The sequence below is a fragment of the Coenobita brevimanus genome, chromosome 73 (assembly GCF_032717465.1).
Source record: "Coenobita brevimanus isolate Jiangsu-jjx chromosome 73, ASM3271746v2, whole genome shotgun sequence".
NCBI lineage: Eukaryota > Metazoa > Arthropoda > Malacostraca > Decapoda > Coenobitidae > Coenobita > Coenobita brevimanus.
In genome coordinates this window covers 331,133-347,290 of record NC_137026.1, presented here as the reverse complement: position 1 = coordinate 347,290, position 16,158 = coordinate 331,133, and the positions used below count along the sequence as shown (strand labels likewise).

Genomic DNA, 16,158 nt, shown 5'->3' with positions numbered 1-16,158 from the left:
CTTTGTGAATGGTGTCCGACTTAACTGGTTTTTTGAAAGGACGTCTATTTCATATTCTGTTTTTGGAAACTGGTGGATAGAAATTTAAAAACAGAACGGATATTACTGCGTCTCTTTTCATTTTCTCGTTTCACTTCTCCACTTTGGCCATGAGGAGAGGATGGAGAGTGAGAGACTGACGAGGAAATTGTATGTGAGTGAGGTGGAGGGGGGAGAGGGAGGGGGAGGCCAAGGATGAGATGGAAGGATGGAGTGGAGAGGTATATGAGAGAGGGGGGGGTGAGCTGGGAGCAGGGGAGTGAAATGGGGGGGGACAGAGCGACATGGAGGCGATTTGTTTGTGGCTACCCCTTACATGATAAAGGCGTCTGGCAGTAGATAGACAGATAGATAGACTTCTTTCCATTCTCATCCTTCCTTAACTCGTTCACTTCGATGTCGTCTTCTTTACTTTATGCCTTCTGCTGTTACTCTTGGCTGGCAGAGAGACACAGGTTAGAGTGAATTCTATATTTTCTCTAACGTTTTGAGTGACACAGAACCCATCATCAGGGAGTTCTGTGTCGCATTAGAGAAAAGAAAGACTTCAAGCTCTCTCTCTTTCTCTCCCACCCAACATTTGCACTTGTTGTAAAGAATCATCTACTCCTGTTAATCTGTTATATCGAGCTTGGGGAGGTCTCTTGTAGTGATGAGAGAAAGAGAGAGAGAATATATATATATATATATATATATATATATATATATATATATATATATATATATATATATATATATATATATATATATATATTGGGAGAAATGGAGATGTTTATAGCCTCCTCGCTTGCAGAGGCTTTTCTCAGAGTTACATATAATCATCTGAAAAAGTAAGTTATAAAGAAGTTATTGTAGTGAAAGGGTTAACCACTGTAACATCTCTATCTATCTATTGACAGACGCATCAATCCTGTAAGGGATGGCCACAAACAAATCGCCACCATGTTGTCCTGTCCAGTGCCACTTTACTGCCTTGCTCCCAGCTCACACACCCCTTTCTCATAATCCTACCTCTCCACTCCATCCCTCCATCTCATCCTCAGCCTCCTCCCTCCCTCTCCCCCCCTCCACCTTATTCGCATACACTCTCCTTGTTAGTCTTTCATCATCCCAACTGTAACATGACTTTTCTTAATTCCTGCCATAGTTAATCTTACTGCATATTTAATTTAAGAGAGACTTCTGCAGCTGGACACTCATCACGCCAACACGGGAACAGATGTCAAGCAAGTCTAGAAGAAAAACTTGCTAAGGACCATTCGGAGCGTGCTGTAAGATTTTTTTTTTTTTTTAATGCAAGGGACAAGGAACCAAAGGCCAGGAGCCCACAAACCGTTCCTTCCAAGAAAAAACAAAAACAATACAAAAGAGAGCCAAATTGAAGATCCGATCATTTCGAGATGCCTGGACACACTGCGTTTGAGAGACTGGAGATCATAGGAAGTAGAAAATATAGACAGAGGGGGACAGTTCCAGAGCTGACCTGTTGCATAAATGAAGGACTGGGAGTAACGGTTAACTCTCGCATTAGAGAGTTGGACACAAAAGGGATGAGAGTTTGTTGCTAGACGGGTGCTACGCGACTGCCGTAGTGGTGGAGGGATGCATGCAGACAGTTCAGAGGAGCAATGACCATTGAAGCAGCGACAGAAAAGAGATAAAGATGCAACAGGTCCGAAAAAGTCGACCACATACCTGCGTCGCGAGAGAATAGCCAAAAATGTGACAGCGAGGCAGGGCAAAATATTACATACATACATTCTTACAGCCAATTCTGTATTTTCTAAGTTCGTGTCTGTATGTCTGTCTGTCTGTCAGTAATGCGAACTTTGTGTGCAGCATCACCCCAAAACGGTAAGAGACATTAACAAGTTCTAAAAGCATATGCTGTTAATGTCTTTGAATTATGCTTTAAATACACTAATAATAATAATAATAATAATAATAATAATAATAATAATAAATAATAATCATCATCATCCTCATCATCATCATCATCATCATCATTGTCATCGTCATCGTATCGTCATCGTCATCGTATCGTCATCGTCATCATCATCATCATCGTCATCATCGTCATCATCATCATCGTCATTATCATCATCATCATCATCATCATCCATCATCCATCATCATCATCATCATCAATCATCCATCATCAACATCAGCAGCAGCATCATCATCATCAGCATCATCATCCGGGCCTCCTTTCCCACCCTAGGGCAGAGTGAGGAGTAGCAACGTAATACCATATGGTAAAAATATATGAACTTTCATCTCATACTAGCAGTGATCCATGACAAAACTGGAGACCAAAGCCGCATACTGTCCTATAAGCATACGTGAGAGCTTTAAATATTTTTGCAGCCCTAGATTCATCTCGAGCACTGTAAGAGAAGGAATCGTTACTATTACCACTACCATTGTGCTGGGAAATATAGACATTTATCTCTTAAATTATCTCAAAGAGTAAATCTGTCTATAGCCAGACGCCATAATCCCGTAAGGGGTGGCCGTTTGTCTTTGAGGTACTTGTTTAACGGGAAGGGACACTAACCCTCCACCAACCCACTTGTTGACACTCAGGCGACACTTATGAGATTGTTATATGGTTACCACCCGACGTTGTAAATGGTTTCCTGGCTTACAAGAAACCATTAGGCTTGTCACTCAATGTAAAGCCACCCGAAAAGGAAAGAAGAGTAATAAAAAGCTAGAAGAAAGATGGAAGAATTAGGAAGAGAGGATGGCTGACACAAAAATAAAATGATAAAAGTGAAGGAAGACGTAGGCGGGACAACATCATGTGAGTGGATGATGGTCGCCACCACCTACCACCCACGCTAAACAATTATCATCACTTCCTGCCATTATCTCCAGGTGTCACCTTGTGCCACAGCGTCACTAATTACCTGGTTATCGTCAACAGGTGTGACCAAGAACTACCAGACCAAAGACTATGAGTACTACTACCCTGAGGCGGGCGACCCTCCCGTGTTCATAGCGAGACCCCAGACCTTCACGGTGGAGGTGGGGCAGTCTGTAATCATCCCCTGTGACAACAATAACCCAGGTGTGTTCACTCTGACCTCGCTTTACCAACCTTCCATAAGCCTCTCAGTTTTAGGTACCCTCCATTAGCCTCTCAGTTTTAGGTACCCTTCATTAGCCTCTCAGTTTTAGGTACCCTTCTTTAGCCTCTCAGTTTTAGGTACCCTTCATTAGCCTCTCAGTTTTAGGTACCTTTCATTAGCCTCTCAGTTTTAGGTACCCTTCATTAGCCTCTCAGTTTTAGGTACCCGCCATTAGCCTCTCAGTTTTAGGTACTCTTCTTTAGCCTCTCAGTTTTAGGTACCCTTCATTAGCCTCTCAGTTTTAGGTACCCGCCATTAGCCTCTCAGTTTTAGGTACTCTTCTTTAGCCTCTCAGTTTTAGGTACCCTCCATTAGCCTCTCAGTTTTAGATACCCTTCATTAGCCTCTCAGTTTTAGGTACCCTTCATTAGCCTCTCAGTTTTAGGTACCCTTCATTAGCCTCTCAGTTTTAGGTACCCTTCATTAGCCTCTCAGTTTTAGGTACCCTCCATTAGTCACTCAGTTTTAGGTACCTCCATTAGTCACTCAGTTGCCTATCATTCCTTTTTGTTTCATTTCGGTTTTAAAGGCTCCAACATGCTTGCGTCGGTCTTGGTCACCTAATGACTGTTCTCCATGCTGCTCAATCTCTAGCAGCCTCCCTACTCAGTCCTTTATCCCTGAGGTCAAGCTCAATGACTTCATCCCCAGGTTTTTTTCGGTCTGCCTCTCGCTTTCCTACCCCCACCTTTAACACTTCTCACTTTCTGCACCCAATTGTCATCCCCCATCCTCTCCACATGCCCAAATCATCTCAATCTACCACTCCTCATCACAACACCAGTACACTCCAGTCCCATCCTACCCCTCAACTCTTCCATCGTAAACCTAGCCCCCCCAGGCCTCGCACTCAGGGACGCACTGCACATCCACCTAATTATTGCCGTTTCTGCACGTTTGAGCCTGCGAATATCATTATCCTAAGAATATTTTATGTCTCTTACAGGAATCGTGCTAAGTCTGTTCTTCGCTCTGCTAAAAATAATTTCATCTGTACTAAATGCTCTCAACTCTCCAACTCGAATTCTTCCTGCTCCTTCTGGCACCCTGCCAAAAACTTTTCTTACAACTTTACCTCATCATCCTTCCCTCCTCTTTTCTACCCTGATGGTTCTGTAGCTATTTCTTCTACTGATAAAGCAGATCTCTTCCCTCAGACTTTCTCCTCCAATTCCACCTTAGACGATTCCAGTGCTGTTCCTCCATCATTTCCCCCCCTCTGACTTCCTCATGGCTGACATTAAAATTTCTTTAGCTGATGTATTTTCTGCCATCACAAGCCTCAACACTAACAAGGCATATGGGCCTGATGGAGTCCCTCCTGTTGTCCTCAAGAACTGTGCTTCTGTGCTTACACCCTGCCTAGGCAAACTCTTTTGCCTTTGTCTATCAACTTATACCTCTCCTTCTTCCTGGAAGTTTGCTCTCATTCAACCAGTCCCAAAGAAGAGTGACCATTCCCAACCATCTAAATATCGTCCAGTTGCTTTAACATCCTGTATCTCAAAAGTTTTCGAGTCAATTCTTAATAGAAAAATTTTAAACCATCTTTCCTATCACAACCTTCTTTCTGATCGTCAGTATGGGTTCCGTCAGGGACGCTCCACTGGCGATCGTCTCACCTACCTTTCAGACTCCTGGTCATCCTCCTTTCGGGACTTTGGCGAAAGGTTTGCCATTGCACATGCAATCTCAAAGGCTTTCGATCGAGTCTGGCATAAATCTTTAATTTCCAAACTGCCCTCTTACGGTTTCTATCCTTCTATCTGTGCCTTCATATATAGCTTCCTTTCTGGTCGTTCTATAGCCTCTGTTGTAGACGGCCATCGTTCTTCTCCTAGATCTATCAACAGTGGTGTTCCTCAGGGCTCTGTCCTTTCACCAACTCTCTTCCTTTTATTCATCAATGACCTTCTAAGCTGTACATCTAACCCTATCCACTCATACGCTGATGACTCCACCCTTCACCTTTCCATTTGGTTCCAGCAACGTCCATCTCAGCTGTTACTTCAACAAACAAGGGATGAGGCTATGGCAAACGTAATGTCTGACTTGGCTCTTATCTCTGACTGGGATAAAATAATCTTGTTGTTTTTTATGCATCAAAGACTCAGTTTTTACACCTATCAGCCCGACAAAATCTTCCACAGGTATACCCACTAATGTTTAATAATATTCAGCTTAATCCTGCATCATCCTTGAACATGCGTGGGGTTTCATTCACTCGGGACTTATCTTGGAAAGATCATATTACATCTCTTGTAAAATCTGCTTCCAAGAGATTAGGCATGCTAAGCCGACTCCGTTCCTTCGTTACCCCTGCACAATTATTGACTTTCTACACGGGCTTTAGCCGCCCCTTTGTAGAGTACAACTCTCATGTATGGGGAGGCTCCCCACATACAGATCTCCTCAATAGGGTGGAATCAAAGGTTTTTCGTCTCATTAACTCTCCTCCTCTTACTGGCTCCCTTCAACCTCTGTCTCTTCGCCGCACTGTTGCATCTTTATCTCTTTTCTATCGCTACTTCAATGGTCACTGCTCCTCTGAACTGCCTGCTTGCATCCCTCCACCTCTACGACGGGCACGTAGCACCCGTCTAGCAGCAAACTCTCATCCCTTTTCTGTCCAACTCTCCAATGCAAGAGTTAACCGTTACTCCCAGTCCTTCATTTATGCAATAGATCAACTCTGGAACTGTCTCCCTCGGTCTGTATTTCCTGCTAGCTATGATTTCCAGTCTCTCAAACGCAGTGTGTCCAGGCATCTCGAAATGATCGGATCTTGAATTTGGCTCTCTCCTGTATTTTGTTTTTTCTTGGAAGGAACAGTTTGTGGGCTCGTGGCTTTTGGTTCCTTCTTCCTAGCATAAAAAAAAAAAAAAAATACCCTCACTATCTCCCCAATAATCCATCATCAGAAATTCCTGCAGAAATGTCTTTACTGTCTTTGTTAGTGGTAGTGGGTGGTGGCGAGCATCATCCATTCATCTAATGTAGTACAGTACTGTCTACTTCTTTCTTCAACTTCACCATTCTTTTCCTGTGTCTGTCCTTCTCTCTTCCTATTTCTCCCATCTTTGCTGTCACTTTTTTTTACTCTTTCTTCCTTTTCAGGTGGCTTTACATTGAATGACAAGCCTAATGGCTTCCTGTAAGCCAGGAAATCATTTACAACGCTGGGTGGTAACCATATAACCAACCCACACATGTTCCCTAAGTGTCAACAAGTGGGTTGGCGGAGGGTTAGTGCCCCTCCCCGTAAGATAACTAACTCAAAGACAAACGGCCACCCCTTACGGATTATGGCGTCTGGCTATAGATAGTTAGACAGATAGATCATTAACCCCTAAGAATTATCACCATCTCTAATGCTTCATATACTCCAGGCATTTTCTTCCCCATTCCATCATCAGTCTCTGATATCCCCGTCTTAGACACTGTTAGTATCAATATACATCTCATTATGCTGGTTACTATACGACTTTCACGTTAACTTGGCCCAGATTTTCATCTTCTTGTAGCCTATTTCACGTAACTCACTGGCATGAAAAGACGGGCACTCCTTTCTTTCCATCGCACTTTTTCGTGACTAACATCATATTCCAGGGTTAACTTCTCTTTAATGCTCGGCATTCAAGGAGACATGGTAATTTTAGGCCAAGTTAGAGTAAAAGGGGTATACCAGTCATCATATATGTAACTGATAGTTAACATCCCTCCCTCATGGTGTGCAGGAGTCAACATGCTCATCATCAAGAAGCTTCCAGCAGGTGGGGGCAGTGAGAAGCTGCTGAGTGTGGGAGCTCAGAGGGTGACGCCGGACCAGCGTGTGGCCATCACTGGGTCGCGACTCACCATCTCCCACACCAGACCTCGTGACGCTGGCACCTTCCTCTGTCACTTCGACCTGGAGCCTCCCGTGCAGCTGCGACACACGCTGGACGTGCAGTACGCCCCCTCCGTCAGAGGCCTGGTGCCCGCTGAACAGCACGTGGCGCGGGGCAGCAGTGTCACGTTGGAGTGTGAGGTGCACGGCAACCCAGAGCCAATCCTACGGTGGTCCAGGCAGGGGGGCAAGCTGTCGTCAGGACACCACTCAACACAGGTCAGTTGGGCCAATTTTCTATACTCCTTTAGTTTTTACCTGGCTGAGATAACCACTCCCACAACTGGAGCTGTAAGTCCATCTCAGCAGTTACTTCAACAAACAAGGGATGAGGCTATGGCACACCTAATGGCTGACTTGGCTCGTATCTCTGACTGGGATAGAAATAATCTTGTTGTTTTTTGTGCATCGAAGACTCAGTTCTTACACCTATCAACCAGTCAAAATCTGTCCAACTCTCTAATGCAAGAGTTAACCGTTACTCCCAGCCCTTCACATATGCAACAGGTCAGCTCTGGAACTGTCTCCCTCTGTCTGTATTTCCTACTCCCTATGATCTCCAGTCTTTCAACGCAGTGTGTCCAGGCATCTCGAAATGAATGGATCTTGAATTTGGCACACTTTGTTTTGTTTTTGTTTTGTTTTTCTTGGAGGGAACGGTTTGCGAGCTCCTGGCCTTTGGTTCCTTCTTCCTTGCATAAAAAAAGTCGTGGTTGCATAAAGTTCAATGAGTCTTATGAGGCTGGAATGAGTCTCCTTGGTTACAAGATAAATAAGCCCTCCAGTCTGACAACACATGGACATCAGTTGCTTGAAAGGGGTTAGGAATCTGTCAGGATACAACAAACGCCGTAATAGTGCATATAAAGTAGCACGGAAGTTACCAGTCACTAAAAAGAAATATTCACTAAATCGTGTACAGTGCCTTTACAAATTTAACTACAGTACAGAGAGAGAGAGAGAGAGAGAGAGAGAGAGAGAGAATAGTGTGTAAGAACGCGACAGGGTTGTTTTTTAACATAAGTGTCGCTATACAAACACAGACAGGCAAATATTGAGCCTCAGTTCATACCGTAAAAGGATCCAGTCCTGCCCAAAACTTCGGAATAAACCCAATTTTAATATGGTATTTCTTCCACAACACTCCATGATGACGTAAAGGAAAAACACAGGAAAAACGCACACATGAAAAACACATACAGGAAAAACACATACAGGAAAAACGAGTACAGGAAAAACACATGCAGAAAAAACACATACAGGAAAAACGAGTACAGGAAAAACACATGCAGAAAACACACATACAGGAAAAACACGTACAAGAAAAACACAGGAGAAACACATACAGGAAAAACACACAGAAAAAACACATACAGAAAAAAACACGTTTGGAAAAACACATACAGGAAAACACAGATAGGAAAAAACACATACAGGAAAAACACATACAGGAAAAACACATACAGGAAAACACAGATAGGAAAAAACACATACAGGAAAAACACATACAGGAAAAACACAGACAAGAAAAAACTATCTATCTATCTATCTATTGCCAGACGCCTCAATCCAGTTTAGGGTGGCCACAAACAAATCGCCTCCACGTCGCCCTGTCCCCCGCCATGTCACTGCCCTGATCCCAACTCACACCCCCCTCTCATATACCTCTCCACCCCATCCCTCCATCTCATCCTCGGCCTCCCCATCCCTCCATCTCATCCTCGGCCTCCCCCTCCCTCTTCCCCCCTCCACCTCACTCACATACACTCTCTTCGTCAGGCTTTCACCCTCCATCCTCTCCACATGGCCAATCCACCTCAGTGTGTTCCTCATAACACTTCCTATCACATCCACATCCACACCACAATGCTCCTTTATATCCTCATTTGTCAGCCTGTCTCTCCATGTGACTCCACAGGCTCCTTTCAAATTGCTCCTTTCCACTGCTCTCACACTTGACTTGTGTCCTTCCAACAACGTCCAAGCTTCACTACCATAAGTTAGAGTTGTTATCACAATACTTTCATGTAGTAACTTATTAACTTCCATGCTCACTTCCCTGTTTCTTATCACAGCTTTCAAAGAACCAGCAACCTTTCTTCCCTGTTGTACCCTTTCAAGCACTTCACCCTCCAAACCTCCATCCTTACTCATCACACTACCCAAGCACTTAAACGTACTCACATTTTCCAATTCCTCACCATCCAACCTCGCTGTACATTCACTGACTTCACCTCTCTCAAAGACCATCATTTTACTCTTCCCTACATTCACCTATGGATTCCGTTTCTTACTTACTCTCCCAAACTCATCCACCAAGCCTTGCAGCTCTCCTTCGTCTTCATTCAACAACACAGTATCATCTGCAAACAACAGTACAGGGAGTTTCCAGACACTATCCTCTCTCACCAGGGCCACTCCAACATCCACTACTCTACCTTGTGCCTCTTCTATTACCCCATCCATGAACAGATTGAACAACCATGGTTACATGACACATCCCTGTTTCAACCCAACCTCCAAAGAGAAAAATTCACTTAGTTCACCATCCACACGCACTGCAGCCTTAGCACCATCATACATACTCTTCACAGCATTCAACAACTTTCCATCTACTCCATATATTCTTAATACTTTCCACAATCCTTGTCTATCCACCCTGTCATATGCTTTCTCTAAATCCATGAAAGCCGCATACAACTTCATTCCCTTCTCTAGAAACTTTTCCACTAAAGATCTAAGAATGAATATCTGATTTACACAACCTCTTCCATTCCCAAAGGCACTCTGTTCTTCTCCAACTAATTCCTCTGTTCTTTCTCAAACTCTGTCAATAAGTATCCTACCATACACTTTTCCTATTATACTAAGAAGACAAATGCCCCTATGATTACCACACACTTCTTTTTCCCCTTTTCCTTTGTACAAGGGAATAATTATACCTGACTTCCAATCCTCCGGGACTCTACCTTCCTCCCAGGCCAATCTGCACATCTTCCACATCCATTCTACTATTATCTCTCCCACATGCTTCAGCATTTCACCACACACTCCATCCATTCTTGGGGCTTTCCCCAATTTAACTTTCTTCATTGCTTCCAGAACTTCTATCCTACTGATTTCTTCCTGTCTTCTCACCTCCCTCCTTCTCCCAGCCATTCCCCAGCCACTTATACTCGCATTACTTCCATCCTGTATGTTCAACAATTCCTTAAAGTGTTCTCTCCATCTGCTCACTTTTTCTCCCTTCTCCACTAGTAATCTACCATTTTTATCTTTCACTCCCTGCTTACCTCACTTCCACCCTGTCTTACTCTCTTCACCTCTTTCCAGAACATTTTCTTACAGTCCCTCCACTTTACACTCAAATTCCTTCCAAATTCCTCATCCACTCTCTTCTTACTCTCTCTTACTAATCTTTTCACCTCTCTCTTCTTTCCACATATAACTCTCTCTTCCGCCTCTCAACTTCTTCCACGCCCCTATTTCTCATCCATTCATTGTATGCTTTCTTCTTTTGTGCCACAGCCTGTCTCACCTCTTTAGTCCACCACGCTGTTCCTTGCACCCCCCTTCGTCTTCTCTTCACCCCACACACCACATCACATGCTGCACATATTTCTTCTGTAAATATCCTACACACACCTTCCACGTCCCCCATCTGCTCCATTTCATATTTGCCCAATCGTTCCTCCACTTCTCTCTTATACTCTGCCTTTTTCTCATCCTCTTGTAACACAGACAGGAAAAAACACATGCAGGAAAAACACAGGAAAAAACACATACAGAAAAAAAACACATACAGGAAAATCACATACTGGAACGACACATACAGGAAAAACACATAGAAGAAAAATACATGCAGGAAAAGCACGAACAGGAAAAACGCATACAGGAAAAACACATGCAGGAAGAACACATACAGGAAAAACCCATAGAGGAAAAACCCATACAGGAAAAACACATGCAGGAAAAATACATATATGCAAAACGCATACAGGAAAAACGCATACAGGAAAGACACATGCAGGAAAAGCACATACAGGAAGAACACACACCGGAAAAACTTACAGGAAAAACACGTACCGGAAAAACACATACAGGATAAATACATACAGGAAAAACACATACAGGATAAATACATACAGGAAAAACACATACAGGAAAAACACGTACAGGAAAAACACATACAGGAAAAACACATACAGGAAAAACACATACAGGAAAAACAGTTACAGTAAAGAACACTTACAGGAAAAAAGCATTCAGGAAAAACACAGGAAAAACACGTACAAGAAAAAGACAGGAAAAAGAAATGCAGGAAAAGCACACAGGAAAAACACATACAGGAAAAACACATACAGGAAAAACACACACAGGAAAAACACACACAGGAAAAACACACACAGGAAAAACACACACAGGAAAAACACATACAGGAAAAACACACACAGGAAAAACAACTCAGGAAAAACATGTAAAGCCGAAACAGATATCGCTTTTGTTATTACCTTTACTCCTTTCACTCCAGCTTGGCCTAACATTGTTCCGTCTCCTCCAGTGCTAAGCTGTGACGGGAAATTAACCCTGGAATACGATGCCAGTCATGAAGAAGTGCGGTGGAAAAAACGACGAGCCATAGCACTGTCTTTCTATGCCGGTGCGCTACGTGATAATATAAGATGCAAAAAGACGAAAGTCTGGCCCAAGTTAAGGTGAAATTCCTATGGCGTGGCCTCTCCTAAGCTAAATAGAAATCCTTTGGGAATAGCAGGAATAAACCACAAAAAGAAGCTTTTTCCAGACGCCACGATCCGGTAAGCGGTGGCGACAGACAAATCGCCTCCAGGTCGCCCTGTCGAATGCCATTTCACTGCCTTGCTCCTAGCTCACACCCCCCTCTCTCATATACTTCACTCCATCCCTCCATTTCATCCTCGGCCTCACCCTCCCTCTCCCCCATACCACCTCATGGAGCAAAATCAGGAATAAACCGGTAAGGAAGAGGTGTTAGTAAGCTTCCTAACCTCATCAGAATACTGCCCAACACGTCCATCTCTCTCTCTCTCTCTCTCTCTCTCTCCCCTACTCTCCCTCGCACCCTTTTCTCTGTCTTTCTGCCCCTTCCTCCCCAACAGTGCTGTAAATACTGATAAGGCGAATTACTGAACTCTGCCCTTCTCCCCAGTGGCCTTCTCTTGTGGGGTAACTCTCCACCCTGCTTGTCTCCCCTGCTCCTTTCAAGCCTCCCTCCTTTTTCCCGTTTTATCCGTAGCAGTAGTAGCAGTAGTGAAGCTTGGACATTGTTGGAAGGACACAAGTCAAGAGTGAGAGCAGTGGAAATGAGTTATTTAATAGGAGCCCGTGGAGTCACGTGGAGAGACAGGCTGACGAATGAGGATATAAAGGAACGTTGTGGTGTGGATGTGGATGTGATAGGAAGTGTTATGAGGAATACACTGAGGTGGTTTGGCCATGTGGGGAGGATGGAGGGTGAAAGACTGACGAAGAGAGTGTATATGAGTGAGGTGGAGGGGGAAAGAGGGAGGGGGAGGCCAAGGATGAGATGGAGGGATGGGGTGGAGAGGTATATGAGAGAGAGGGGTGTGAGTTGGGAGCAGGGCAGTGAAATGGCGGGGGACAGGGCGTCTTGGAGGCGATTTGTTTGTGGCCACCCCAAACGGGATTGAGGCGTCTGGCAATAGATAGATAGATAGATAGTAGTCGCTAAAGTCAGTTGGTGCACACACACACACACACACACACACACACACACACACACACACACACACACACACACACACACACACACACACACATACACTGTACTCCACGCCTAGGCAGATAAGGTGTCTATTCAAAGGCCACAAAACCACATCAGTAAGGAGATTATGGAGTCAGGTCAGCACAGGTAATCCAAGGAATACAGCACAGTGATCTTGCCATGAGAGAGAGAGAGAGAGAGAGAGAGAGAGAGAGAGAGAGAATCCAAAGGCCAATAATAATAGATCATTGACCGACTTGTTTCGTTCATTTCGTTTTGTTTATAAAGGCTCGAACATGCTTACGTGAGTCGGCCTTCGTCATCTAATGGCGGTTGTCCATGCTGCTTGATCTCTGGCAACCTCCCTATTCAGTCCCTTATCCCTGAGGTCACACGCAAGGACCTCGTCCCAGGTCTTTTTCGATCTGCCTAGCGCAACCCTACTGCTAATGTTAACACTTCTCACTTACTACACCCAATTTATTATTATTTTTTTTTAATGCAAGGAAGAAGGAACCAAAGGCCAGGAGGCCGCAAACCCTTCCTTAAAATAAATAAATAAATAAATAAAGAGAGAGAGTGCCAAATTCAAGATACGTTCCTTTCGAGATGCCTGGACACCCTGCGTTTGAAAGATCATAGGAAGTAGGAAATTCAGACAGAGGGAGACAGTTCCCTTATCCTCTCCACATGCCCCCAAAGTATATTCTTGTAGATTTTGACGGGTTCAGTGATGGAGGGATTGAGTTTTTGATGCATTTTTATTTTAATCAACCAGATATTAATACACACGTCAGAAAACAGTAATGCCATAGCCTCGCCCAGATTGGTTGAAATACCTACTCTGATGGACGCTGCAAGAAGAGGATGGGTGAGTGAAGAGTGGAGTTCCTAACATATGAATGGACAGAGCTAAACAGGCAGCATCTGAGTTATTAATAAGAGAATTGGCGAAAGGATAGAACTCTGAGGAACACCACTGCTGATAGGTTTAGAACAGGAAACTTCGAGAGCGGAGATTGGAAAAGTAAAGTAAAGATTTGTAGGATACTCAGCCAAAAGTCTGTGAGATGTTAAGTAGAGTGGTACAGATCTCATCAAAGTTAAAGAAGAAGAATCAAGAATCTGAATGGAATGTATGCAGTTACTCCCAGTCCTTCATGTATGCAACAGGTCAACTCTGGAAATGTCTCCCTCTGTCTGGATTTCCTACTGTCTACGACCTCCAGTCTTTTGAAACTGTGGTGCGTCCAGGCATCCCGAAATGAACGGATCTTGAATTTGGTTCCCTGTTATCTTGTTTTTATTTTTTCTTGGAGGGAACAATCTTGCGGAATTCTGGCGTTTGGTTTCTTCCTTGCATAAAAACAAATGGCAGTGCGTAGCTTCTCTAATGGATTTCACACTGAGGGTAAGAGAGAAATCTGAATAAATAGGTGCTTCATACTGTTACTAGTGAGGATGGATGCATAGATTTAAAAAGACTAGAAATTATAGTTGCTGGACCGTAGTCAGAGGCCTGTAAACGATCACAAATCTTTGGGAAGGGTTGAATGAGGGAAACTTCAAGCTAGAAGGGAGGGTGTGAGTTGATAGACAGAGAAGAAAGAGTTTACCTAGGTCGTGTGTTAGCGGACTTCAGAGTACTTAAGAACAACAGTAAGGCCCTTTGTTACGACCGTATCACTTGTAAGTATGGTCAAGGAGGGCGAAATGTACACTCGACAACAAAAATCCTACACAGCCCATATTTGTAGTTAAACCTTGAAGCATCGGAGGTTCAAACACTACTGCTGCTCTCCTCTGTTTCATTCCCCGAAACGTACATGCTTCAGAGTCAAACAATGATTTTGAACTATGCAGGACTTTTGTAGCTGAGTGTGCATCTGATGAATTTATAGTGACTGCCTTCTCAGCTACAATTTTAAAATTCTATTCCCTAATTTTGACAGGGCGTGAGACTTACATTAGAGAAGGTGGACCGCTGGGCTGAAGGGACATACCTGTGTACTGCAGTCAATGGTATCGGTGACCCGGCCTCCGCAGCCATGACTGTCACTGTTGAATATCCACCAGAAGTAACGGCAGAGAAGGTTGGCATACTTGTAGTTCAGAAAGATAGATTTTTTGGTCCACTTCCACATACCTCCCTGCTGTATAACCAATTTCTTATACTGGAAACATAAATGTCGGCAGTTTATTTCACCTAATTTTGATATGTAAGCAGGGAGAAGAAGTATGTAAAAGTTAATGCTGAGTAAGAGGCTTGCTGTGTTGTCAGCGGGTAAAGGAGTTTCTTGGACAGTTATCTGTGTTACTTCTCAGGCCACGGTGAGGACAGGTGAGGGGGACCAGCTAGAGTTGGTGTGTATCGTACGCGGACGTCCGCCGCCTGATGTGGTGTGGACGCACGATGGTACTCCTCTGCCTGACACCATGATGGACACCCAGCTATACCGACCCTCCCACAACACCCGCGACACAGCCACGACCTACGCCCACACCCTACTTGCCCACAGACACTCCCTATCCATCAGTCCAGTCACAGAGAAGGACTTTGGAACATATGTATGCATAGCTGAGAACGCCCATGGCCAGACAACGGCTATGATTCAGGTTACTGGTAAGTGAGCACAAGAGATCATTTCTAGCAACAAAGAAGTAAACACTAATTTGGCCAGTCTTGCATCTGATATTGCACACATTTTTTTTTCTTTTCTCACACGAAAATATTCTTGGATGTTATAATGTACAAAGACGCAATGTAGTTCTTCTGTCCATTCACTGATTTACCTCATAAGCAAACTCACATCTATTCTTAGTGATCTAGCGTTAATCACACAGTATCTCACTCGTGTCTGACCGTATCGATGAGAGTTCCAACACTATCTTTTGTCACAGGCAGTAGTTCTGATTATTCTGTCAGTCTTTGTCCTCCGTTTTTCCTTATCCAGTCATATCCCTACCATAGTCAGTCTTTCTTCTCCCTTTTTCCTTATCCATTCATATCCTTAACACATTCATCCAAGTCCTGAATATTCTGCCAGCCTTTTTCCTCCATTCCTCCTCGTCCAGTCATAGCCTTATCTTTGTAATCTAAACTCTATCACAGCCTCTGAACCCTCCTAACAGCCACTATCTGTGTCATTATGTCAATAAACAAGTGAGGCTCTACAGCAGTACAGCTTTGAACTACAAGGGAATGAGTCCTAGGCATGGAAACAAACATTTTTTTTTTTTCTTCACCCTCTGACCAAAAACTAACTATACAGACTCTAAAGCTTATATAAGGAAAAGGCTGGCCATCAGGCAGTGTCGTTGCCCACCTGTCG

At 43.8% G+C, this 16,158-nt stretch overlaps 1 protein-coding gene across 1 annotated transcript in view; it reads left to right on the top strand.

The window, feature by feature from the left end:
• The window catches only part of LOC145407403 (protein amalgam-like), a 34,316-nt gene that overhangs the window by 6,631 nt on the left and 11,527 nt on the right, over positions 1–16,158 (top strand). The window contains exons 2-5 of the mRNA XM_080278335.1: positions 2,969–3,112; positions 6,911–7,281; positions 14,779–14,919; positions 15,152–15,449. Of these exons, the coding sequence (XP_080134461.1) occupies positions 2,969–3,112; positions 6,911–7,281; positions 14,779–14,919; positions 15,152–15,449 (954 nt within the window). The remainder of the gene's footprint in view (positions 1–2,968; positions 3,113–6,910; positions 7,282–14,778; positions 14,920–15,151; positions 15,450–16,158) is intronic.